Raw genomic sequence first — 27,579 nt, 5'->3', positions numbered from 1 at the left:
ATATCCATTCATGTAATCATATAGTACATATTCTTCTGTTCAAAATGTTTTAAGTATTCATTTTATATTATTGATTGTGTTATAGTTTTTCTTTTTTAATATTTATTTAGTTGTAGATAAACGCACAGTATCTTTATATATTTTTATGTTTTGCTGAGGATCCAACGCAGTGCTTCACATATGCAAGGCAAGCGCTTTACCACTGAGCTACAGCCCCAGCCCCATAGTTTTTCTTTTTTATTGTTGAATAGTATTCCTTTGTGAATTGAGTAAAATTCATTAGTATATATTCCTTTTAAGAGGAACCAATATGAGTAAGACTGTTAATACATTCTTTTATAAGTCTTTCTAGGATATATGTTTTTATGTTTTATTTCTCTTAGATAAATATCAAGGAGTGGAATTTCTTGACCATGGATATATATTTAACTTTATAAGAAACTCTCTATTAGTTTGCTGCTATCCAGATATGAGAGTTCCAATTTTTCTACGTCCTTACCAACATTAGGTATTATCGGGGTTTTGTTTTGTTTTGCTATTCTATTAGGCTATTTTATTAGGCTACTGTGATCTTATTTACATTTTCCTAATGACTAATGAAAAAGTTTGGGCACAAATTCATGTGCATATTTTCTGATCATCAAGTTTGGCTTGAAAAGTTTTTTCCCCCTGAGTTTTAATTAGTTTATCTTTTTATCACAGATAAAAAGATTTTCCTTTATTTTTCCTTTGGTGTATTCTAGATACAAATTTAGATATGTGTATTTTTTCCCCAGTCTATCTCTTGCCTATTCATTTTCTTAATGAATAGGTCTAGTGAGTGAAAAGGTTTAATTAAAGTTTCAAGTTCAATTTATGAGTTTTGTGTCATATGGTTTATAGTTTTTGTTTTCTATCAAAGCAGTCTGTGCCTACTGTAAGGGTCAAGGATATTCTCTTTTGTTTCCTTCTAGAAACATTATGGCTCTGTGTTTTATATTTATGTTTCTGGTTTATCCTGAATTAATCTTTGTGTATGGAATGACATAGTGATTGAGGTTATGTTTTTCCAGATGAGTATCCAGTTGGTAGAAAACCATTTGTTGTACAAATTCTTTGAATTGTGAGTGTCCCCTAGAGGCCCATGTGTTAAATGTTTGGTCCCCAGCCTATGATGCTATTTGGGTAAAGGTAGAAACTTTAGGATGTGGGGCCTAATGGAAATAAGTTTGTGGAGTTCACATTAAAGCAAATTGATTGCCATGAGTGACTTCATTTTGTATCGTACTTATGTACATTTTTCTAAAGATAGATCTTGTGAGGAAATAGGGTGAAGGAAAGTCCTAAACAACATGTGCTACACACAGCCAACAATTATCAACAAACAGAACCTTCCAAGAAAACGGGTATGATATCCAGAAGGAAAGTTAATCATTAACAGGAGAAAAACAAGTTGTATTTTTTAAAACATTTTTTAAAATTTTTAATTGTTGATGGACATAATACCTTTGTTTTATTTATTTATACAGTGCTGATGATTGAACCCGGTGCCCCCGTGTATGTGAGATAAGTGCTGTACCACTGAGCCACCACCCCAGCCCAGCAACTTGTAGTTTTATAGTTAAAGTTCCTGCTTGCAGGCATGTAGGATTGCTTGCTGATTATAATAAAAAGATGAGGAGTCCAGCTACTTAATAGCTCTGCTTACTCATGTTTTAAACTACTCCCTGGGTTAGTTTTCCTTTATTTCATTCTTCCAGCATTAGTTAAGTCATTGGGACATGCCCTTGAGTAGGGATATTGGGACCCTAGTCCCTCTTCTTTCTCTCTTCTTTCTATGACTGTCATGAAGTAAACAGGCCTTCTCTGCCATGCATTCCTGCCATGATATATTACTGCGCTCCCACAGGCCTGAAGCAATAGGGCTACCTGATCATGGACTGAAACCTCCAAAGCTGTAAGCAAAAATAAACTTTTCCTCCTAATAGGTTGATTTATCTTAGAAATTTGTTATATCCATGGAACGATGACTAATACAAATACTTTTTCTTCTCTCATTGAATTGCTATGTCATCTTTGTTGATATTTAGTTAACTATATACATATGGTCTACTTGTAGACTTTTTAGTCTGTTCCTCTGCTTTATTTGTATGTACTACATATTGGATTTCTATGATACTATAATACATCTTGAAATATAAATATTACAGTCATTTGTTTCTTTAAATAGCTTGCTAGAATTCTGATATTGATTGCATGTATCAATAAGGGAAAATGGTTGCAAATCTTTCCATTCATAGTTTTTTCATTTGTTGAGGTCTTTTTGATTTCCCTTAATAATGTCTTGAAGTTTTTAATATAGAAGTTTTACGCATTTCCCAATTGGTTTATCCTGAAGTGACTGGTTTCCCCCCCTTCTTATTGTTTTATGCTTTTGTTAATGGTAATTGTATAAAATTTTATTTTATCTTTCTTGCAATATTTGCTAATTTCTTAATTTTGAGGTCATTGCTTTCAGGAGACTTAGTTCTTCCAACTCCACCTAAATACATTTCAATTTAGTACTAAACAAAAATAAGTGTCAGTTAAAATAAGTAAATTTTGCAACATTAATTTTAGAACATGCCTATTTTATTAATTAAGGGATATCAGTATTTTCTTTGCTTAATGAATGTTATCCTTGGAACTCCCTGGTATTTGTAAGATTCATTTGGAGTTCTGATAGTATAAGGAAATCCGTGTTTATTTTGTTTTATTCCAAGTTCCTCAATTAGATAGTAATTCTTCAGAATACAGAATGCTTTAGATTACACCTGTCTTTTATTTTACAAATGAATGAATGAAATTGAGATAGCTTTGGGCTCTCAGGAGTGGGTTGTTTGGCTAGTGGGAATTATGGTAGAGAAGGGCAAGGAATAAACTCCCAACAAATAAGAAGAAAATGACAGTGGTCTTTTATGGTGATGTGATCATGAATGATGGAGCCTGCTTCTCATAGGAAGGCTCAAATTAGAAATAGTAGAAGAAAATTAAATATACACTTTGTGATTGGAAAGTTTTGAAACCTAGCATTAGGGCTTGTTTTCACATTGAGAAGAGAGAATCGTTTCATATTTTTAAACTCAGTGACTTAAAACCACATAAATTTATTCTTTTACAGTTCTGTAGACCAAAGTATGAAATCAGTACAATTGGCCTAGCATTAAGGTATTGGCAGGGCTGTACTCCCTCTGGAGAATCCATTTCTTGTCTTTCTATCTTCTGGTCACCACTGGCATTCCTTGGCTTGTGGCTGCATTAGGTCAATCTTTTAAGGCCAGCACCATCTTCATATCACCTTCTCTGTTAAATCTCCTGACTCTTTTGTACAAGAACACTTCGATTGAATTTAGGGTCCTCCTGGATGATCCAGGATAATCTCTCCATTTCAAAATCTTTAATTTAATTACATCTGCATATTCCTTTTTTTCCTAATGAAGTAACATTTACAGGAACCAGGGCTTTGGACTTGATATCGTTGGGGGCCATTATCAGCCTACCACAGACTGTATTATTGTTTTTTAGACCTTCACTTTGTTCTGGAACTTGATGTCAAAGCAAAATTAAACTTAAACTTTAGTTTCCCAAAGAGCATATTTATTTTCATGCTATAATAGGCATTTTATTGGAATATATCCATTATATGCATGTCATGGAATAATATTGCATTCTAGTAACAAAACAAAATGGACTTGGAAGTCTCAGATGGTGAACTACTTATTTTATTAATAGTCATGAACTTCCAAATTCAGGAACGAGATCATATTTTGACTATGATAGAATTGATATGACTCATAATAAAATTTAGCAATGGTTTTTACTTTGGGGCAGACAAGAACGAATTCCTAGTTTTTTAAGGCTTTCTTGGTCAGGTTGGTGCAAGACCAGGCCTAACAAGTTAACTTTCTATTAGAAATTACCAATTTTTAAATCTGTACTCCTATTTTATAGCTAGAATCTTAGAATGATTTATTTCTCCAAGGCCTTACTTAATGTTTGTGATATATTGAGATTAAAAGTTTCCACATGAATATGTATCTTAACTGTACCATTGTAGCATATTGGAGTGTGTTCCATGTATTAACATTGAATCAAAATAACATCTTCTTATAAAGTATTGGGTCAGCTAGAGAACTTTAATGCAACCAACTCTATTTTGGTTTAGGGATATTGTTTGACTATCCCAACTATAGGGATTGCCAAAACTTTGGTACATAAATAATTTTTATGAACACCATTAAATGAAGATGAAACAATAAAGCCTTAGTTTCCTTTTCTTTTCTCCATTCATTATATTAATTAGTTTCAATACCTAAAATGTTAGTAACTGACAGATTTGGCATAGGGAGAGAGGAAGTTTGTTGAAGCCCTAAAATCAGTCTTTCTCCCATCTTGTATGTTTATAGTTCTTTTGTGTGGTCAGATATCATGATAATTTTATTCTGCTACTTAGAATCATCAACACTGTGAAGTTCACCATAAAAATGATTCCACTATTAAAGACAGTAGTCCATGATATGAAATGAAAACTTTCTGAATTTGAGTTTGAGAATGAAGTCACTTAGCTATGTGGTACTTGATGCAGCTTACTGAATTACTCTGGGTTAAGCAATTTCAATAAAAAATGACACAGTACTGAAAACTTTGGTGCCGTTTTGTTGTCTGTAAAGCAGTCTGTGAGAGAATTAATATTTTTATTTTTTTATTTTTTAGTTGTAGTTGGACACAATACCTTTATTTATTTATTTATTTAATGTGGTGCTGAAGATTGAACCCAGGACCCCACAGTGTGCCAGGAGAGCGCTCTACCACTGAATCACAATGCCAGCCCCAGAATTAATATGATTTTACTATTAATTTTGAGTATGTGAACCAACCACATTGATGTTTCATGAAATGGGAATATGACTATTTGGCTTTTCATTTTAAAAATTTGAAAAAAAAATAGAGAAAGAAAAACGTCTATATTCAAAGGAAGTTTCTAAGTTTACTTTTGAAATTAAAATATGTTCTGTAATATATTGAAAAAAACCTTTAGAGTAATTACTGGTTGAAATTTCTGAATAAGTGGTTTCTTATTTACTTGAAAGTGAAAAAAATTCTATATCTGAATATATGCTATCCTTAGGTTATTTTAAGTGAAATGTCTGTAAATTTAAATAACATTTGTTTGCTGAGAGACTGCTGAAAACCAAATAACATATTGATTCTTCTGGAAGAACTGTTGCATAAAAAAAGGGACAACAGTAGAGAAAAGAAAGGATAGTGTAAGTGAGGTATCCAGTAAACCACATTTTATTAGCATTTGAGAATTTAGTTGATGTAAAACTTTCTGATTTTGACCAAATAGTATGAAAAAATTATTATATTAAAAACATTGTTGAAAATTTCTTAGTTAGAAAGCTTACATGAGAAATTTCTTTCATGGATTAATTTATATTCAAATGTTTTGAATTTTTAAAAGTTGTTTCTTACAAATCTGGCTCAGAATAACCAAATCATATAACTTTGAATTGGTAACTTTAAAATCTTGAGGTTTGAGGAAAATAGGAAAGATAATTTACTTTTATAATTAGATACATTTTATTTTATGATTGTAGAATTTAATTTCAGAAGAAAAACTTGTATTCCATTTGTAATGATTACTACAGCCATGCATATTATATAAGGGAAGCTTCATAGTCTGCATAGTTTGTGTTCTTCCTTTCATGTCCTGCTTGTCTGCACGTACCTATTTCTATTTGTGTTAGTCATACTCTCTAGGTAAATTGTCCATGAGACCAATGATTCCATGAGCAAATTATCCAGAAAATGCTGTCTTTGCACGTTGTGACAGATCATGTCACTGGTGGATTTATAGCTACTCCAATGGTCTAATTAACCTGGCAGTTGTCTCCTGTGCCCAACACTGTTGTCTCATTGCCTTGCATCTTAGTTTTCAACTTCTTATTACCCTCTTAACTAAGGTTCGGATTTACTTTTTTTTTTTTTTTTTTGCCTACCCCACACAACTCTCTCTCTGTTCACTACCCCCTTTATTTTTGATTGGCAGTATCATCCAGATAAACAAAGTACAGATGTGCCAGCAGGAACAGTGGAGGAATGTATACAGAAGTTCATCGAAGTTGATCAGGCATGGAAAATTCTAGGGAATGAAGAGACAAAAAAAGAGTATGACCTGCAGCGGCATGGTAGGTACTTGTGGTGAGGAGCCACAGCCCATGGGCAACTTTTGAAGCACAGTATGCAGCCCCTCCTGGGGAGCATTTTCCAGCATTTGCACCAAGTTATTGCCACCTTTACTCCCCTAGTCCATCATTGTTTTTAATTATGCCCTGTTCTTAGTAGTGATTATTTTGTGTCCATTGAGAAGTTAACTGAATCACAAGGATGTGGCATCTTATAAATCTATGAAATTTAATCTATTAACATAATTACACATTCCTAATTAATATGTTTTTTATGTTTAAAACTTCTTTTGATTAAGTTTAATTATACTATGGATTAAAACTTTTACTGTAGTGCTCTAGGACTGTATACTGTATAAATAACAATGTAAAAGAAAATGGATAATATCATAAAGCATTCTGCTCTCTTTGGGACCAATTTAGCCTAGGTTACATGATTATCTCTCCAAGATAAACTATTCCTTATTAGGTTGTTATAAATGATACTTTTGTCTAAACCTCAGTGTAATTTCATCAAATTACAGTTTTTAAAAGTTGTTTCTTTTATGCTTTTTGAAAATAGCTTCTTAAAACAGTGGCAGGCTGTTGTGAGAAAGAAAGGGAGAAATGTAGGTCAGGTTTGTCACACATAGACTGCAGTTACACGAAGTGATAGGCTGTCTTTCAGCACTGGCCTTGGGACAGGAGTCCCTCAGCCTTCTGTTTGGACCTTCATGCACCCTACATGCTAATGGGGGGAGTCAATAATCAGTTACAGCCTCTGGGGAAAACACTCAATTGCTCTCTCCAATAGCACATCAGGCTCAGCATTGACTGGGATGTGTTGATAAAAGCTGTCTTGTAGTTGATTATTGAATCCCTTCCCATGCCCACACTGGCACACGATCAACCTCACAAAATGATTTTAAGGCTCCTGCTACTGAGGTTATGAAAATTTGATTTGAAATGCAAGGCTTTATTTCCAAACACGGCATTATAGAATGGAGCCAATGATAATTTGTAAAACATCCATACTCATTTTCATAGGAAGTTGTACCAATAAAATTAAGTACTTCTTTTAGTGTGGAATACCTTTGCATGAAAAGACTTAACTGATTGTTTATGTCCTGGAGTGGTAGGTTTTAGTAGTAAATTGTTCATAGTACTAATTAGCTTTAAAGCCCTTCTCCTTCTTTAAAGACTAACAGGTTTTGTTTTGTTTTTAATATTAAGAATCTGAGGTATACTTACCTTTTTAAAGAATATGCAGATTTTCAAGTAGGGCTTAAATGTTGCATCTTCTCTTTGGTATATAATATCTATGTAGTAAATGTTTGTTCTGACAAAAGAGTATAGAAGTGGCTACATATCCATGGATAGATGTATCCTTTTAAACTGAGTTCATGTGGTATAATTTCTCTGAAAGTCTTGGATATGATAGTTCTCTCATGTTGTTTTTGTACATCATTACCAGTCTTTACTATGTAGAGTTCCACTTTGTTTAAGAGAGCAATAATATAAAACTGTACTCTAACGTGTGTAGGGTATGTATTTTCATTGTCCCTCTGCATTTCTATCATTCCATAGCCTGTGTACTCTAAAGAGCAGATTAATGAATTTGACTAAAATTCTACTGTCCACAGAGAAAGGGTTAGGGAGGGGTCAAAAAGAAGAACAATCTTTCTTATTGGGCTGCAGAGTTGGGTAGACCAGTAATTTAAAGGTAGACCAATAATGAGCTACATGCCCAGCTCTCTTTTGAGCTTTTTATGTTTTGTTTTTAAACATTTTTGTTTTGGTATCCAGGATCATTCCCAGGGACACTCTACTACTGAGCTATAGCCTCAGTCTTCACTACATTGCCCAGGCAGCCCTCAAACTTGTGATCTGCCTGCCTCAGCCCCACAAATTGCTGGGATTACAGGCATGTGCTACCAAGCAAGCTGGTTTTAAACAAAGTGTTTATTTTTGGTTTTGTTTGGTACTGGAAATTGAACTACTGAACTCAGGGGTGTTTAACCACTGAACTACATCCCCAATCCTTTTTCCTTTTTCTTTTTTTTTTTTTTTTTTTGTATTTAAATCTTTTATTTTGAGGGGCTGGGGATGTGGCTCAAGCAGTAGCGCGATCGCCTGGCGTGCGTGCGGCCCGGGTTCGATTCTCAGCACCACATACCAACAAAGATGTTGTGTCCGCCGAGAACTAAAAAATAAATATTAAAAATTCTCTCCTCTCTCACTCTCTCTTTAAAAAAAAAAAAATCTTTTATTTTGAGACAGGATCTCACTAGAATCTTGATAAGTTTCTAAGTTTGACTTTGAACTTAAAATCCTCCTGCCTCAGCCTCTTGAGTCACTACAAGTGACTACAAGTATGTGCCACCTTGGTCTAGCAAAGTTTTCTTTAGGCTTTTAATGGAAGCACCTGTGGTCTTCTGTGTCACTGGGGACTCTTGTAGGTTATTGATGAAATTACACTGAGGTTTAGACAAAACCATATACAGTAAGAATTGACCCTGATCCATATACCTAACCTGGAACTTATAAAATGTCAATTTGTTTTGAAGTTTTTCAGATGGGTGATTACTGTTCTTAAAGAACTGTTTTAAAAGAACAGAAGAAGTGAGCTGTTCTAAAAGAACAGTAGAAATACAATTTTCGTGACATTTTAATACCTGAACCTAGTATTAAATATGTATTTCTTTACTGTGGACTCCGAATAGTGAATTCTGTGTTTCAGTTTTAGATGGAGATTGGCTTACTATTGAGATAGAGTCTCTTATTTAAATATAACTTTCTGTTTTTAAACTTATCATACCAGAACTATTTTTCAGAAATCTTATAGTAAACCTGTTTTCATATTGTTCTCTTGAATACCAATGATTTTTTTTTCTTTTCAACTGTTTTAAAAAAATGGCTCCTCAAAAAAGGAAATGAACTTGAACTTCTCAACAGTGAGGATTTAGATTTGATAGAAGGGAAACCTTTGAGAGTGATAATTTGTTAAAGACCAGGATAGGTTACCAAGAGAGAGAGAACTGTTATAACCAGGTCAAAGCACTCTTTTTTCTGGGTCACCCCCTGGGGACATAGAAATAGCTTTGTTATACAGAACTCTTTTTCCATGTGGTGTTAGTTCATCATAAATAACTTTCATAGGGGGTGCTTTAAATATGTTTGTTTCCTGCCTGCTTTTAACTTGCAATATGAAATAAATTTGAGCTCTATAATATTGGGAAGAAGGTGGGAGATACTTTATTGGCTGATGTTGAGTGCTTTTTCATATTTCACAGCTCAGACTTGGTACCTTGTTTTAAGGAAAACCTCATCAATATTGCCCACAGCCATATAATTGCCTAGAAGATTATTTAAAGGAGTCCTTGATGTCCTTATTTCTTTGCTTCTCAAAAGAAACTGTCAATGGATTATTTCTATTAAAGAAAAAGTAATAATCTAGGGCAGATAACCTAAAGTAAAATACATACATATTTTTTTCTCCCTCATTTCTACTTTTATATTCTTAGTTGACATCTTGGGGCAATGTTTGCCAGGCTGAAGAAAATCAAGTCTTAAGAAAAGGATGAGTAATATTCAGTTTCAAGAGATTATACATTTTGAAGGCAATGTTAACTAGTGAATTTAATCAATTAGTTCCAGTTGGCATATTTACCGTATTGTTTGTAAGGATGCTTCCAAAGACAGCTTCCAGCATTCCCCTGAAAAGCATAGTTATTCAGGACTAGGCTTTGCATTTCAAGCAGATGAGCATTTTGGAAAACCTTTTCAGGATTTATTAAGTGTTCACTTGAATAATGTCTGTTGAATAGATTTTGGTGCCTTTATAAATTTGTGGAGAGTTTTCTCATATATTAAACACATTAAAAAGCACATCAGAAGTATATCATGGGGGAAAAAATAGGGATTGTGATTCAGTAGCTTTGTAATGTGCAGTCCCAGATTTCTGATGCCTCGGTGGCCCTGCAGATGACATAGTTTATGAGTTAAGTTACTTGCCCTGAAGAGAAACAAACCTTTAAATGCAGTTAATTAGATTAAACAATGCTTAATGAGTGGGTTGTGTTTGAGATCCTTCCTGATCTAGCATATAGTATTTTATATTGATACATCTTGGTTTTCTATTAGTGAGTTATTTTGGTGATGTGGTGCTTCCCATTCCACCAGTTGGCTAAGTACTTAGATAACCAAATCAGCCTGGCTCAGAGAGCAATATAGCTGGAACTTATAAAGCAAGTGTGCCTTTCTTCATAGGTAATCAGCTCCTCTTCTTAGCTAGATACAGTAGATCATTTCTGATGTTGTTTTATACAATTTGCTGCATCCCTTTATTAGGATAAAAATTTGAGAACGGAAGATGAGGAAATCTTGGAATAAGTCAAGAATAGTATCTTAAAATTCCACCAACATTTATGTGTCAGATAACTTAAGTCAGCATGTAATTTCTTGAAATAAAAATGAAGAGTTCTTATAAAAAGGGTGTTAGTATAACTCCAAAAAAACTTACTTGTAAATCTAGATACTTTTAGATAATATGGATTTGGGTTAACTGTTAGGAGTAATATCTTTAGATAGTAAATAGTTGTGTAAAATATGTCCTAAAATTGACCCTTACAAAATACTTGAATTAATCAGATTATGGTTTCCATTTATGGTCTTATTATTATTTCCATTTGATTTTAGGAATTTCAAAATTGGCTGTAAAAATTAGCTTCAGGTAAAAACTTGAAGATAAACATCAGAGGGTATTTTTTTTTCTTTTTGGTGACTGTTTCTGGGAAAAGTAAGTATGTGAAATGATGCAGAAAATCCATCTAGACAGTTGGGGACTGGCATTATCTTGAGAGGAAGAAGAGTGTACAGATACAACTTTCTGTGAGGGTCCCACTGCCTCATCTTATTTGTCAAAAGAAGGTTACTACTCATATTATTTCACATTTATTTGAGTGGAAATAACGGCTTTTGCAATGAAGATGTATTTTAAGATCATTTTTCATCATTTTTGAATAAAAATGTGGCTAAGAATACTATGGACAAGATTCTAGTTGTAATTCTGGTACATTTGAATACAATTTGGGGATCTGACTTAATAGTAAAGAAATATAAGATTTTAGGAAGTTTTTGTTTCTGACTTTAACCTCTCCCTTTCTCCTTGGCTACATGGCCCAGTTGAAATCAGTGGGTCCAAAACCAAAAGGGGACCCATTCTCCTTGCTTTTTTTCCCCCTCAGACATGAAACCCTGGTTTCATATTGTACTCTGATTACTTATACTTTGCTCTGTTTACAACCAATGAATAAGAAATGTAAGTTGACATTTTTGCTTTTTTCAATGTTTTTCCCCTATATGATATTATTCACACAGCTGCCCCAGTAGTCCATCCCCAGATTATAACATATAACCTGAGTATTTCCGTAGCTGCTCATTGCTCTTCCATTCTCTTCTGCTGCCTTCTCCCATAGTCCTTTACATTTTGATTGATTTAGCTTTCTTTTTTCTCTCTTCTATTTAAGAAAATTATAACTCCCCCCTCTCTCTCCCATTACATTTGCCCATTTACCTAGAATTTTCATGGGACAAAACCTTTAAGTTTGTCCTTATTACTTTTTCCAACTTAATCATCTGCTACAGCCTAAAGAAAATCATCTCTGGTCCATGTAGAGGCTCTCAGATCTACTCATATTGTTTTTCATTATTCAGAACACTTTCCTATTCTTTGTAGAATATTCTTTGTTCAAAATTTATCTCAAGCCCTCCCATTTTCCCCACCCCCCACCCCCACCCTCCCTCCAGAGTCTTTCCTGATATTTTAATCCATTATCATTTCTACCTTCTGAATTTAATCCACAAAATTAATTATTTTTGATGTTTTTCCCCCTGTGGTACCTACCTTTTGGTTCTGTGTTTGATATTTTGGAGGAACTAAAAAAGTTATATAGACTATGGCTTAGATCAGAGTTAATGGACTGACAATAGTCAAGTACGTCAAACTTCATAGCAGTGTTACAAATCCAGACAAGGTCAAGAGTTGCTGCCTTCTTCCTACACTGTGGAACTACACTGAGGCTTTTCCCCTACTACTAATTGGTTGGTTCTTCATTTTCTATGGTCTAGTCTAAATGGTTCAACACAAACATCATGAGACAATAATAGCTTAAAAATCTGTCATTTATTGAGCACTAAAAGTGTGGTAATTGTCCTTTAAACAATATCTAAATATTCATGTGAGGAAGGTATTAATAACTACTTTCCAGAGAAAGAGTTAAAGACTCCTTAAAGACTCCAAGAGGTTAAGTAATTTGACTAAGGTCACATAGCTAGTAATTGATAGGGGAGAATTCCAAGCCATTTTCTCTGACTCTTAAATCAGTTTACTAGGCTTCCAAGTTTTGTACAGATTGTGTGTGTATAGTCTGCTATTTCAGTTCCCAAAAGTCAGGGATGAGACATTTTTGAGAATCAGAACAAAAGGCCAGGCCTACATCTGCTGCTGTTCTTGTTTGGTAGTTGAAACAGAAGGAATTCAGTTTCTGGGTTTTTCATTCGGGACCTTCTTGAACATTGGGTTTCCATTTAGTAGTAAGTCCTGCAATTTTTTAAATTCATAATGAATATCCAAGTTTGAAATTTTTCTTCAGTGTGGAAAGCCTTGCAGTTGTGACCTTAATTTTATCTGAGAAAGGACTGTAGGATTATACGACTTAACAAACAATTCTCAAATGTTGCCCAATTCTTTCTCATAAGAGACTTTCCAAGAGACATTATGAAGACATATTGATTATCTTCAACTTATTTACTATATGAAAAGTTTCTGTATAGTGAAATTATTTGTAAGAATGAAATGGCTGTTTAAAATTACAAGACAAGAAGATACTGAGTTAGACCTAAAAGAAAACACTGCTGCTTGCTTTAACTCACACACACATACACAAGCTCACACACATCTTTAAATTTGGATTAAGCTTTTGAAATGGCATAAAAATAAAAATCGTGGACTAATTGTTAAGTGAGAGTATTTCATGATCACTTGAATAACGTGACATTGCCATGCATGAATAATATGGACAGAGCTGCAGATGGACTTGATCTTTTAGCCAGTGTACAATTGAATGGGACTTTAAAATACCTCAGCCATAATGAATAAATTCCTTTCCTCTATAGCTTTTTGTTGCTGTTATTTTTTATTTTTACTTTTTTAAAAAAAATTGTAGCTACAGTTAGAGAAACTTTATTCAGATTGGAAGTGTAATTATTTACAAATTAAAGAATTGTTTTTGAAATTTTATTATCATTAAGAGGAAGTTTAAAAAGACTGGAATTCCATTGTCTTGTAAAAAGTAAAAAATATTTATTGATTCCCAAATGGAGCTGAAAAAAACCTTTCCTCTTTTAGAAAGTTGTGAATGACCCAGCGAGAGCTCTAGTAAGCTTTACTGAACCAAGCTGCTAATAGTTATTTAATGTTATTCTTCAGTGTGAAAGAATCTCCATAGATTTTCCTTTTAATCTCTTTGAATTGCAGGCTCATAAACCTCTCTGATGAGCCCTGCCAGTGTTTTCTTAGATCCCACTGTTGAGACAATAGAGCCACAGAATTCTTTCACCTCTTGTTGTCAGACAAATCCAATAGAACACAAGGTCAGAAGGGCCTATACTTCTAAAGGTTGAAAGATTCTTTTTCAAGTAACCACATAAATTATTTGATTTTATCATTATATTCCTCAGGAACCTCTCTAACTATAATACACTGCTTTCTATTTGTAAAATAAATTTAGAAGTTTTTCTTGCCTCCTTATTTGACGAAGCTTGTGAGCACAGCACAGGGTGTGAACAGATCTTAGTATCCCCAGAAAACTTAGAAAAAAATTGAACCCATTTGCTTCTAAAGAATCAAAGCATGTGTAGTGTCATTAGACTCAAGACTGAGTACACCAAATGCCAGGCAATGCTTTTCTTTCTAAATGGCTGTGGGTTTTTCTTTTCTTTTGTCTTCATCTTTATTTTTAATAGTTATTATCATTCTATAGTAAAAATCCTAGATTCAGATCTTGGGATCTAGTCCTTTAGTTAAATCACTAAGGCAGTTTATTTTCTCAATATTTTTAGTCATGTTAACAGGACAATCTTGAGATAGGACTTAAATTTGTAGATACTTGTTAAAATATTTCACTGTAGTGAGCAAAATCTTTATAATATGTAATACTACCAAAACAAAAAACAAACAAACAAAAACCTAATCTGTTTTGAAGGTGCTGTGCCTAATTAGTAGACAATTATCAAAATAGGGTTCCTGTGAGTTAATTTAGTGGATAGGGAAGAATTAAGTTTTTTAATTATAACTACAATGGTGGACAAGCAGAGATTATTGTTTAAAGAGGAAAAAAAACACATTTAAGTTGTTTGTTCCTTGTAATTGTAGTGGGGGTTGGGGTGGGGGGATGGAATTTGCTGTTGCCCCCTACTTGGACACCTGCCCCTCAACAAAAGATCTTGGTCACCCCCCGCCGCCCACATTTAGATTCACCTTTTACTTGTATGTACCCTGTGTGCTCATTATAAGGTTCTCCTGGGATCCAATTTTCCCCTGAGTTAATCATCCCCAGCCTCTTCAGAAGTTAGATTACTATCCTTTCAAAGAATACAACTTTCCTATGAGACACTTCTCTAATTTTTCTTTCCTTATGTCTATTAAAAAATGTAACCATTAGAGTCTCAATACACTACCTTTACAATTTTTTCCTCAAGTAGAATACATATAGAGAAGTGCAGAAATCTTAGCTTGATAGATTTTCACAGTCAGCACACCCATTTAGCCAGAAGTCCCCTTGTGACTTCTTCCAGTCATCACTCTCTCCTCTGCCCCTATACCATAGGGAACTTTTGCCCCTTACATTTCATATAATGTAGAGTAATCACAAGTGTTCTCTTTTTTGTCAGATACTGATTTCTAAAACCAGAATCTCCACAGAAACTTGAGACTGTGTACATAATATTGAATAATCCCTCCAATATAGAGATATTTAGCAGCTATAGAACAAGAATATTTGAATATACTCATTTTCTGACCCCTGGCAAGGGACTAACCATTTTGTGTTGTTTTCCCTTTTACAGTGAGAGATGGTCTATGCTAATCTTTCAACCAAGAAATGGGTAGCTACTCTGAAGTTTCTGTGCAAAGAGATAAAGAAGGAAAGATAATAAAAATGTAAAAGCCGTTTTTTTTGAGTGGGTGGAATAATAGAAAGGGTTGCACATGAAATAGTAACTAGGTGAGAATAACAATAGCTTCCCAGTAGAGAAGCAGAACAATAGGATGCTGACTTGCTTGGCAGTTATATTTGCAAGTTATTTATTATTTGTTATTTTTAAATAAAAACGGCATAATGGATATATATGAATGGGTTGTCTTTTATGCAGTTATATATTACAGGTGTCCAAGGTAGGTTAAAGTGAGAAAGCTGATTCATCGTCATTATTTCTGCCTTTTCCATCTTTGCTTTATTTGATTTCAAAATTGTATAAGATGTCTATAAGATACTCTAGAGTATAAACAACTTAGTGATAAGTTAACAACACCTGTTTTTCCCCTAAAGGGGATGTCTTTTAAGTGTCAATTATTCCCATCCCTAAAATCTTAAGATTGTTTATTTTCGCTGTTCTAGCAAATCACCTTGGTCTTTCCAGTAAGAAATTAAAATATAAGATTATATTTCCCCATCACGAGACTTTTGGACATAAGAGAATAACACATAGCCAAGGGAACTTTATATAAAATGTAGAAATTAATTTTTTTTGTTTTGTTTGGAAATTACTTCACACACTGACACATTCTGCATAAGCTCTTTACAGATATGGAGGAACTATCTTGACCATCAGAAAGAGTCTGTATCTTTGTGTTTTAAGGACAATTTTGGGACTTTCAGTACCCAGTAAATATGAAGTGGTATAATATTTAATATACCTTAATAGAAAACCATGGCAAGTTCAAAATATTGTATAATCTTTTCATCTATTTTAAAATTGTGTAACTCACCAATAAATTTTGAACAGGCAGTTATTAAATATAATTAAATTGCAGGCATTCATACAACAGAACAAAGGGAGGCATTCTCAGCAAGTGAACAAGAGACTAGTGAGACAGCTAAAGAAAATTTCACTGGAGTGCGGGGTGGATTTTAGGTTCTTTTTTTTTTTTAGCATTGACTTCTAGAAGAACAGTACAAGCATACAGGAAATATAACGTGTCTTTAAACACAAAGACACGTGTTTCCTATCTATAGTTGCTTTCTTTGTCCCAAAATACTCTTTAGTTAAGAAAGCACATTCCTGTACTACCTAGACCATGTTCTTACTTATTTAGGTGTGTTCCATGCTCCCTTGGATCTTCCATTGGTAAGAGAAAACTTCAGCAAAGAAAACAGCAGTGGAACATCAACACAGAATAGCTGGGTTGTGGGGCTACTGCTGTATTAAAGTAATTCTTTCTGTAAGTTACTTATTATCCTGTTTCAGTCAGATGACTAATAGCCCCTTACATTTTGGTAGAGCTTTTTTTCTTTAAAACATTGTATCATTTTTTATTGGAAGAATACCCATTAGTCTGCTTAAACTGCCATAACAAAGTAACATAGACTGGGTGGCTTAAACAGAATTTTTGACACTTCTGGAAACTGGGAATCCAAGATCAAGGTGTTGGCCAGTTCAGTTCCTAATGAGGGCCCTCTTCCTGGCTTGCATACAGCCTCCTTGTTGTCCTCATATGGCCTTTCTCCTGTACATGGGTAGATGGACATACAGAATGATCTCATGCTCATCTTACAAGCCACAAATCCTATTGAATTAGGATCTCACCCTCATGACCTTCTTTAAACTTTATTCACTTCCTTAAATTGTCTTATTGGGCTTAGGGCTTCAACATATGAATTTGGTTGGGGGGTTGGAGAATAGGGAATTCAGTGCATAGCAATCCTCCTAAAATAAACAAATGAGAGAGTATTTCTGTTGTAGTGATGAAAAAACTGATATACCCAAAGTTAGAAAGTTGGTAAAATAGCATCTATACATTGCTTTCTTAGCCAGATATAATTTATCTGACAAAAAGTTTTTAAGTCTCACAAAATAGAGGGTACTGATTATAAACTGCCTTCATGATTTTGTGTGTATTAAATGGGATAAATTTTGACTTAAAGTTTATATGGAATGGCATTTTACATAGAATTTTTTAGTCAGCTAAAGTCATTGCTTTCAAAAGTAGTAGACTGGGCTGAGGTTGTAGCTCAATGGTAGAACACTTGCCTAGCATGCATGAAGCACTGGGTTTGATCCTCAGCACCACATAAATATAAAATAAAGATATTGTGTCCATCTAAAACTAAAAAATAAATATTTAAAAAGGCAGTAGACTGAGGTTTTAAATAATAGATAACTAGGAATTGTAATGACTATGCTGGAGTTGCCATCTCATTCTTCATAGGTAAAATATCAAAATTAAAAGTGTCTTATTTTATATCTTACAGAAGATGAGCTAAGAAATTTGGGCCCAGTAGATGCTCAAGTATATCTTGAAGAAATGTCTTGGAACGAAGGTTGGAATTTTTTTTTTCTTTTGGACTAATCTACAGTGAAGAAAAATATTAGGAATTTTTTGAAAGAAAGTAAAACCTCATAGGATGTTTGGAAATTGTAAATAATAGTTTGGTTTTACATGTATTTGTGATTTGTTTGGCCTGTTTTTGTTTAATTCTAAACTTCACTTATTGATGTTATTTTTCTACTTTAATTAGATGTTAGGTACATAAGGGTTTATTTTCCATTTGTTTTGTACTACTTTGATTTTTGTATTACTCTCTGTAATAAGGACTTTATTAAAGTCAAAGGGGGTGATTTTTTCTATTTCTCTTTATGGTGGCAATTGAGATGAATTTCTATTAGAATTTTTGTTCATTTTCTCCCTATATGGAATCCTAAACTCTCAGGAGAGGGCTTTCCATGGAGGCTTTTCCCGTCCCCACCGTAAATTTTTGATTGTCTCTTAATAAGAAAAATCAGTCACTGTCCTTGACCTATCATGAGTTCATGTCTTTTCCCCTTTTCTATCATTAAAATTTTAATTTCTGCATTCTTTTGATGTTCCCTGAAAAACTCTGGGTAGACATCATTATATTATGAAAACTCTTTCCACACATAATCCATGAGTACCATACTTTGATATTTCTCTGGGCAATTAAAGAAAATCTTATAGTTTACTAGAATTTTATATATTCTTAACCTATAACTATTATTCAGTTTGGGGTACAAATTACCTAAAGGATTCTAAAAGTGTTCTAATGAGTGTGAATGGTAAAAGATAAGCAGAGCCATCCTTTTCCAGTGGCAGATTCTTTATTTATGCTCTAAAGAAATGGGTCACAAGCCATATTGGCTTAGAAGGGTAATCATGTTTTTACCTATTTGACCATTCTGCACTCAACCACTAAAATTAAATTACAGATTCAAAATTCTAATTTTCAGTAAATAATTGAAAGCTTCAGATTTTTTGTAATTGAGGCTCCCAAATATTAGCAATAGTCTAGTCAAATAAACAGGAAGGGCTACCGCTGTGAAAACAATACAACAGTGACAGGCTTTTCATTGCCATTTTATGGAAGGACAAACTAGAATATGTCTTTATTAGGGAGACCTGCTCAAATAAATGTGTTTTTCATTGTTGTTGTTGTTTGTACCAGGGAGTGAACTCAGGGCCACTCGACCCCTGAGCCCCATCCCCAGTCCTATTTTGTATTTTATTTAGAGACAGGGTCTCACTGAGTTCCTTAGTGCTTCACCATTGCTGAGGCTGGCTTTGAACTCACAATCCTCCTCCCTCAGCCTCCCAAGCTGCTGTAAATATATTTTTTTAAGATATAGTTTGCCTCCTGTCCATCAGCATATATGTATGTGTTTAATCTATTATTAAACAAATTAATTCTTGTTTTCATTGATAAGTCTAATATACTTTATTTACTAATGATTCCTAATGATGCAAAAATGAAGCAAGCTTGTTATAGTTTTTCTTCTTTTATTTACCTTTGAAATATTTGTTAATAGTACAATTTAATTTTAAATTAAAAATTTAGATTGGTGATTCAAGTACCTTTGTTTAGTATACTTTTTTTTACTACATGGACTTTTTCATACAAATGAATCTACCCGGATATTGAAGAAAATGAAATCATCAAGGCTTATCAGAAATGTTATTGTCCCTGGAACTCTCCAAAGTAAACCATTGTAAAGAAGACAGGGATGAATCCCATCCACAGCCAGTGAATCAGTATTAAACAGATACAATTAATCTTAAATATATAGAACAGCTTTGCTTATTTAAGAATTTTTATCATTGTAAAGCTGGAGATAATCCTTGTCCTCCTGAGAGGAAATACTGAACAACAGCTGCATGAAGCCATTATTCTTGCAGGACTATTTAAAAATGAATAAGAGCTGTCTTAGCATATGAAGTTAAATAAAAAGTGTGATCATTTGGGCAAGTAAAAAATTTTTTAGATTCCTTCAGGATTGTTTTCAGAATGGCCTTGGAAGGAGAAGATCCAGAAATGGAGAAAAGCTGATGAAACCCTACATGATGGGTATAGCCAAAGTATCTGCTGCTGGATCAAAGAACAGTATGAAGTAGTGCATTTTCTTATGCTTAAAAGGCATATATTCCTGGAACATTTGAGAGATTGACGCTAACCTTCCCCTTACAAGTTAGTCTAGTGTAACTTGATCATATTGTTGATCTTCATTCACTATATTTAAAATTATGATTTCTTTGAAAATAGCACCTTGTTTCAGAACTTGATGGTAGTAAGAAATTTCAAAAAACTTAATTTTTAGTGAGCACTAACATTTGGAAATATCTATGACAAAACTCCACAGTAGCTCATGCTGTCCTCTGTGTCATTTACCAAGCACGTGTCACCTCAGATTGTCTCTTAGTGTTCACTGAGGTGGTAAAAAAACAAAAGAGGGGGAGATTTAGCTTAAAATCAATGAATGGTTGGAATACGTATATTTTTAGACATTTTAACAACAAAACCATTCACTTTTGAAAACATGCTGTAGTACATGTATATTTGTATATTGCTTAGATAGGGAAGATGAATTTCTGAAATCAAAATTAAATTAGTCTTTGTGGAGAAGAAAGGCATTGTGGGGAAGAATAAAAAACAGGATTGACAGAGTGTATTCATATTTTTCTTACTGATAAGCATGTAAGTTGGCTTATTGCTCATTTTTAAAAAATTTTTTTTTTTAGTTACATATGGACACAATACCTTTATTTTATTTTTATGTGGTGCTGAGGATTGAACCTCAGCTTATTTGTAAGCTTCACATGTACTAGGGTAGCACTCTACCACTAAGCCATAACACCAGCCCCTTATTGCTAATTTTTTTAAGATTGGATTTGGTAGAGAGCAAATACATTCAGTTTAATTTCTCTTTTTTTCATACTCCATGAGTTATAAATATTAATCAAGTTTGAAAACTGAATGACAATATTTGATCATAGGAAATCATGAATCCTTTGAGAACTCCTTTGTCTCTAATAAAAAAATTATGATATTTGTAAAATAGATACTGTGATTAATAAGTTGTTTTTCTTTGATAGTTACTTCCCAGAGATAATAAAATGGAAGACCAGAGGAATCAGAAATTCTTTCAGTCCAAGGACACTAGTAATTAAACTTTCCAGAGAGAGGACATACTTAAAATTTCTACCATTAGGAGGAAACCATTGCCTCCTTAGGGCATCTCACTTCAGACAGTTTCCTGTTGGTTCATATATCATTTGTAAACACCAAACAATCAGGTACACATACATCCCCCATAATCGGGTGGGGGAAACTGCAAAAAACTATGGTGTTTATATATATTGAAATCATGTGGTACCAGAAAGGAAGTATCCAAATATTATTTAGCTGATAGTCAAGTTACCAGTCATTTCTAAAAGGATAGACTCTAGACAAAATATCATGCTCCTTTCTCTTTCACTGTAATATTTTAGAAAATATATTTTAGAGAATATAAAATTTTTATGATTCTTAATAAAACATTTCACAAGTTGCTTCTAAGCATCCCCCTCCCCCAAATCATTGGACTGTTGATTCATAGCTTTAATACTTCTCTCATCTACAGATAGATGCTTTGGTAATTTTTAGAAACACTGTTCCTTGCAAGAAATGTTTTCCAATTCTCCTTTAAATACATTTTATCATTATTGAGGGTTTTTGTTTGTTTGTTTTGCGATTTCTATGGAATAAACTCTGCATTTTTAAAAGTTATAAGAAAAGTAGTTGCTTGTAAGCATTTGAAGTTTTTTTTTTTTCTTCACAGATGATCATTCTTTTTTTCTGAGTTGCCGATGTGGTGGAAAATACAGTGTTTCCAAAGATGAAGCAGAAGAAGTTAACCTGATTTCTTGTGATACATGTTCACTAATTATAGAACTACTTCATTATAGCTAAAATTGTTGACTACTATTGGAATACTTCAAGTGTATATTCAGACATGATGATGAGAGGCCATTCGAGCATTAAGGAAATGGATTTTTTTTCTTCCCTATTATTTGCAAAGAAACGATAAGATTATCAAGCAGAGATCACCTACATTTAAAAAGATTAATGTAGTAATTTATATGTACTTATAAACTATATTTACGTTGCCATAAAAAGGACTTGAGTTATATTTTATGGATTCCCATCTTAAAAACTTTGTTTTCTCATTGATAAAACATAAGAATTCTTTTTCTTAACATAAATATGTCTCTTATTGGGAAATATTATCATCATATTCCTTTATATTTATAAAGTATCTAACTGATAATGTTCCCAACAGGTTACAGTTATAGGCCTATTTTATACCTACCTCAAATTCTAGTGTCATTATAATTAAATTAGAATCTCTGTGAACAATATGCGATCCCAGTTCTCCCATAATGAAGGCTGAATACGAAGAATAAAAAATGGGAAGTGACAACTAGAAAAATAGATTTGGAATTAAGACTTGGCTCCAGTCCTGGCCTTCTAGTTCTAAAATTTATGAACCTCACCATCTTCAACTTTTAAGTATAATTTAGAATATGGAAGCTTTAAAAAATAGTCTGAAATTGGTACATCCCTTTCCTTTTTATTTCAAGGTGTTAAGGTTTGGTGTTAATTGCCATATTTGTGAATAAGAACCATTTTATTGCTGGTATGATGGACTTTATAAAGTATTATTGCCTACAATAGCCTGTAAATGTCATATTCTTAAAGATGTATTTTTCTATACATTTAATATTCTTATACAGTCTAAATCAGAACTCATTTAAAGAACTTGACAGAATCTCTTATGGGATCACCGAAACTTTTTTACTTAACTTCAAAGGAGTGAGTCAAGCATATAACTTAGAAGCTTTTTACTTAGAATGAACTTCTGATGTTGCAGATTAAACTTATTTTATAAATAAGAATAGTTACTATTCTGACTGACTTACTATAGCTGAAGTATAAGGCACTTTCAAGAAGAGTAGATTATTTTCACTTATATAAGACAAAAAATTTGCAAGTGAAGTATAGTCATTCAGGTCCCCCTGCAAATATTTTATATATAACATAAAATTTAGATGAAACACTGATCTTGGGTTATACTTATTTTTACACAAAAATATTTTGAACAAGAGTTTGCAGAATGGATTGCTTTTCTTTACATTTAACAAATAACTAAAACTGAACAGCAAATAGTTTACTGGTTAAGTACATGGTTTCAACTGCAGCAATAAATTCACTTGAACAGGAAACACTAATCAAGTCAAAAGAATAAATGCTTGCTAATTATCAGAAAATCTGTGGCCATTTGGGCTGTCTCGTAGAAATCCAAAATCACTCAGAGGCCAGATCTGTAAAATCAAAATGTGATTGAAGAAAATTAATAAAATATAATCATTATTCCCTTCTCCTTTTAATCCATTTTTCTCTATGCTAAATAGTTAAATGCTTATCCTTACTTATCAGTCAAGAATAAAAATTTCTGCATCAGAATAAGATTGTATAATGAATTAGAACAAATTACAAAATTAAGAAAAATTTTTAAAAAGGGTAAGACTTAGAAAATCACTTGTATGTATTTAAATGTTGAGTTTGGAACATTCAAATATACAAAAAATTCTCTGTATTTATGAATATATATGTCTGTTACATCTTGAACCTAAAGTTTTTAAGTTTTATGTACTTGAATATAATAATTGTAAAGAATTATGGGAATTATCCAGTTGCCCCAGATACTCATGTGTTTTTCTTATTATTATTATTGCTTATGATTAAAAGGATCCAGAAAAATAAAAAAAATAATCTTCCCTACAAGTTGTATACTTGCTTCAACCACAATAAACTGTCCATGATTCACTGTTTTTAACTAGTGTAACTGTATTTCACAATACCTATAAAGCAAGGTATTGTGAACTTAGACTGCTCTCCCGCAAATGCTTATTAAAATATGCCCAGATTGTATAAGAGAGAATTCAAATGAAAGGGTTCTTTTGCTACATCAGTGAGTTTTAATTTTATTATTATTGAAAAATCATTCTTAATACCTATTTTGTGAGACTAGGCAAGGGGAGATGAGAATGTTTCATATAGTGGTACTAAGTAAAAGCCAATATGTTATAAAATGTGGTTACCGCAACAGTTAAATCCACTGACATCTTGAAGATTTCAAAGGTTCATTTTGGGGAAATGCAGAGAATACAGTAAACATTTTAAGCACAAAACTGTACCTTAAAGAAGATTCGTCCTCTTATAAGTCCATATGGAATAGGTCCATAATACCTGGAATCTGTAGAATTCTGTAAATTATCACCTTCTAACCAAACATGACCTGTTGGCACCTAGAATGACAGAATAAGAGCAGCAGCCCCTTGAGAAACAATAAAATCTAATTCAGGTACTATCTTTAAGAAGTATGTCACTTGGAATAGGGAGAAATATCCTAAAGTTTCTTTTAAAATACATACAAATCCTAAGTTGCATTTTTGCTTCTATTTCCTACACAATAAAATAAATACCAAATGTTCCAATTTCTTAAAAGACCTGTCTTTTTTATAATCATACTGTTCTCAAACAGTAATTTGTTATACAAACCCAAACTGAGGTTACAAGAGATCAAAACTGTGACAGGGTCATTAATTTAATAGACTTCAAAAGAGGTCATTAGGATACTGACTGAAAATGTGCCCTCCTGTCTCAATAACAGCATAAGCAGGGCAGCCACTCACTCAGCAACATCCTGGGGCCAATACCAAGGCCAGACCTATTAGAATGCTCATGATGAACTAAATGGTAATTGATTGTGACATCAATTACAAATAATCTCATCATTTTATTGGAGTGGGCTTGTCAGAATTCTAATTAAGATCCCTGTTCTGCTTTTGTACAGGCCATATCTTCAATGCATTATACTTTGATAATGACCATCAAGAACCAGAAGGACCTATTATAAAATCATCAGTTGTAAAATGAATGATGGTGACCTTCTACTAAATGAAAAAACTCTCTCATATGTTCTGGGTATTAACTGGTATTAAATAAGTTTGAATTTTTATTCAATGATGATCAATATAGTTAAAACAAAATACATTACTTTAAAAAATGCCTTCTGCAATATGAGATATTTGCCTACCATTTACTATTATCTGTTCAATTTAAACTTAAAAAATTACTCTCTAGAAACAGTCTTTAAAATTGCCTTTGCCAAGCTGTTATTTTATAGTTTTTGTTACCCAAGAAAGTTTAATCATTCACCAGAAAATGATCTATTGGGAAGGAATTTATTTTCACTATTTCAATTGGTTTTGATAAAAGAGACTGCATTTTTTAGAATGATGAATCATATTTTTGAAAAAAAATTACGCAAGCATGAAATTTTAATTTTACTTTAAAGAGATTCTGATTCCGAAATGGCATGTATCAGATACGAGTATTTGCCCAGAAACCTTTAATAATTTGCATGCAGCACTTCACATTTAGCACTAAAATGTTAAATCTATTTTGTAAAAGTGGATATGTTTACTAAAAGAGTATCAGAGAAAACCCAAGTGTATTTATGTGTACAAAAGCCAGATTGGAAATATATACATCAAAATGATAAAAAAAAATCAGAGTCTAAGATCACTCATTTTTATTAATGAAACTAGTTACAAATCCTAGGGCCAATAAGCAAGGTTAGTTCCTACCAATTCAATAAAATAGACAAGTACAGAGAAACATTAACATTAAGAAGAAAAATGAGTATAAACTGAAAACAAAATAGTGAAGTTGGAAAAGCCATACATAACCAACATTCTCAAGTATTAAATTGGGAAAAGACATAAGGTGAGGATTTTTTTTGTGTTTAAATTTCCATAATTGCTCAAAATGCTTGTTCCTGAGTTTTAAAAATATGTGATAGGTATGAATAAAAAAGGGGCACTATTATAAGCAAAACAAAAACATTCCACATACTAATAAGGCAACATGCCAAAAATCTAAGGAGATTTCTATCCCTCTGACCATAAACCAGGATCCATGGTTTATACATTGATCACTCCCTGAAGTTTTCCCCAAACTTATCTGCCTATACAAAATTCTCTGATTATTTAGGGTACAAATCATGTAGTCAGCCTTGCTTGAGGCCATGGATTATGATCTTTTTACTTGCTTGGTTTTTATCTAAGTCTTCACTATTTTATGAGAAATTAAGTCAATAGGTAGTAATGTCATGATTTTAATTATTTTGAGTATTACTTTCATTACCATTACTTTCATAATACCAAAAATTATTAAATTTTTGCCAGCCAGATTGTAAAAAATGGTACCTTTGTGTCTTCATTTGCTTTTGTCTTATTATGAATGAGGCTGAATCTCTTCATGTGTTTAAAAGCCATATATAGAATTCCTTTTCTATGATCTCTCTTTGCATGTCTTCTGCCCTCTGTCTATTGGGTTGATGATCTCTTTCCTCCTTTCAAAGGAGCTCTTAAAATATTATGAAGATTAGCCCTTTGAGATAAAAATGACAAATACTTATTCCCAGTTTGTCATTTGTCTTATTAATCTTTGCTTTTATGACTTCTGGATTTTGAATCATAGTTAGAAAGATTTTCATGGTTCATTTTTTATATTTAAATATCCTTTTGGAATGTATCCTGACAGACGCATTGTACATGGTTTAGAATATTTTAAATTTCTGTTGATGTAAGGGGCTGGAATGTAGCTCAGTAGTAAAGCACTTGCCTACCATGCATAAAACCCAAGATTACTTTTGTGATAGTTATGGTAAGTTTCTTTTAAATTATTGAAATAAAATACTGAAGTATCTCAGTAAGATTAATAATACAGGAATCTTCTGAAAGAAGCCCAGAACTTATCACCAGGAACCTTGGGGAGGAAAGTGACCCACGCTCTCTATATCTAGTCCTTAATTGCCAGGGTTGGTACCAAGGGGAGGAGGAGTAAAATCAGCATCCACATGTGGATTTTTTAGTTAATTTTATTGGATCCTTAAAACAGCCTGTGAAATGCTGTTACTGATGTTTTATAGAAGAAATAGGTTCAAATATGTGACATGATATATCTGCTCCTCTGAAGCTCATACATGGTACTACAACACCATGCCTCCATTTATAGTAAAGGAATGATACATCTCATGGACTTAACACTTCATGTTAAGTACACAAACCAAGAACAAGAAAACAACCTGATCACTGATATTACCTTTCATCTAACAAGAATTTCTCTTTACTACCCCCATACCGCCTCCCCATTCCTCCCTCCCGTTTGCCCTATCTAGAGTTCATCTAATTCTCCCATACCCCCAACCCAACCACATTATGAATCATGATCTTTAAATCAGAGAAAACATTTGGTATTTGTTTTTTTAGGACTGGCTAACTTCACTTAGCATTATATTCTCCAACTCCATTTATTTTCACTATTTCTATTGGTTTTGATAAAAGAGATTGCATTTTGGGGGGACTGGCTAACTTAGCATTATATTCTCCAACCATCCATTTACCTGCAAATGCCATGATTTTATACTCACGAATGGTGTGACTCTACTTTGCGTACAACCAGAGATATGAGAAATTGTGCTCTATATGTGCAATATGAATTATAATGCATTCTGCTGTCATATATAGCAAATTAAAATTTAAAAGTAAAAAGTAAAAAAAAATCACATAAAAAAACCTTCTCTTTAAATAGGAAAACAACCAAATGCAGATCTTTAAAAATCAAAGTAGTCACTTTCGCTGATTTTTCAATTATGGTCTACTGTAGCAAATTCATCATGTTTGAAATCATCCTACTTTTGAAATATATAACTTTTG

The 27,579-nt window shown here is 33.0% G+C and overlaps 2 protein-coding genes across 9 annotated transcripts in view; one reads left to right on the top strand and one right to left on the bottom strand.

Annotated features, from left to right (window-relative positions):
- Positions 1-22,857, top strand: part of Dnajc24 (DnaJ heat shock protein family (Hsp40) member C24) — a 51,721-nt gene extending 28,864 nt beyond the window's left edge. The window contains exons 3-5 of the mRNA XM_026404173.2: positions 6,071-6,209; positions 17,717-17,785; positions 21,573-22,857. Of these exons, the coding sequence (XP_026259958.1) occupies positions 6,071-6,209; positions 17,717-17,785; positions 21,573-21,703 (339 nt within the window). The 3' untranslated portion in view covers positions 21,704-22,857. The remainder of the gene's footprint in view (positions 1-6,070; positions 6,210-17,716; positions 17,786-21,572) is intronic.
- Positions 22,858-22,946: 89 nt separating this feature from the next.
- Immp1l (inner mitochondrial membrane peptidase subunit 1) overlaps positions 22,947-27,579 on the bottom strand; it is a 74,679-nt gene continuing 70,046 nt past the window's right edge. For all 8 annotated transcript variants that reach the window (XM_026404141.2, XM_026404160.2, XM_026404120.2 and 5 more), the window contains 2 exons: positions 23,992-24,102; positions 22,947-23,115 (listed from right to left, as the gene is read on the bottom strand). In XM_026404141.2, coding sequence (XP_026259926.2) covers positions 23,047-23,115; positions 23,992-24,102 — 180 coding nt within the window. In that variant the 3' untranslated portion in view covers positions 22,947-23,046. The remainder of the gene's footprint in view (positions 23,116-23,991; positions 24,103-27,579) is intronic.

Source organism: Urocitellus parryii, chromosome 4 (genome assembly GCF_045843805.1).
Source record: "Urocitellus parryii isolate mUroPar1 chromosome 4, mUroPar1.hap1, whole genome shotgun sequence".
Classification (NCBI taxonomy): domain Eukaryota; kingdom Metazoa; phylum Chordata; class Mammalia; order Rodentia; family Sciuridae; genus Urocitellus; species Urocitellus parryii.
The sequence above is the reverse complement of the archived record's forward strand: the minus strand, read 5'-3'. Positions and strand labels throughout refer to the sequence as shown.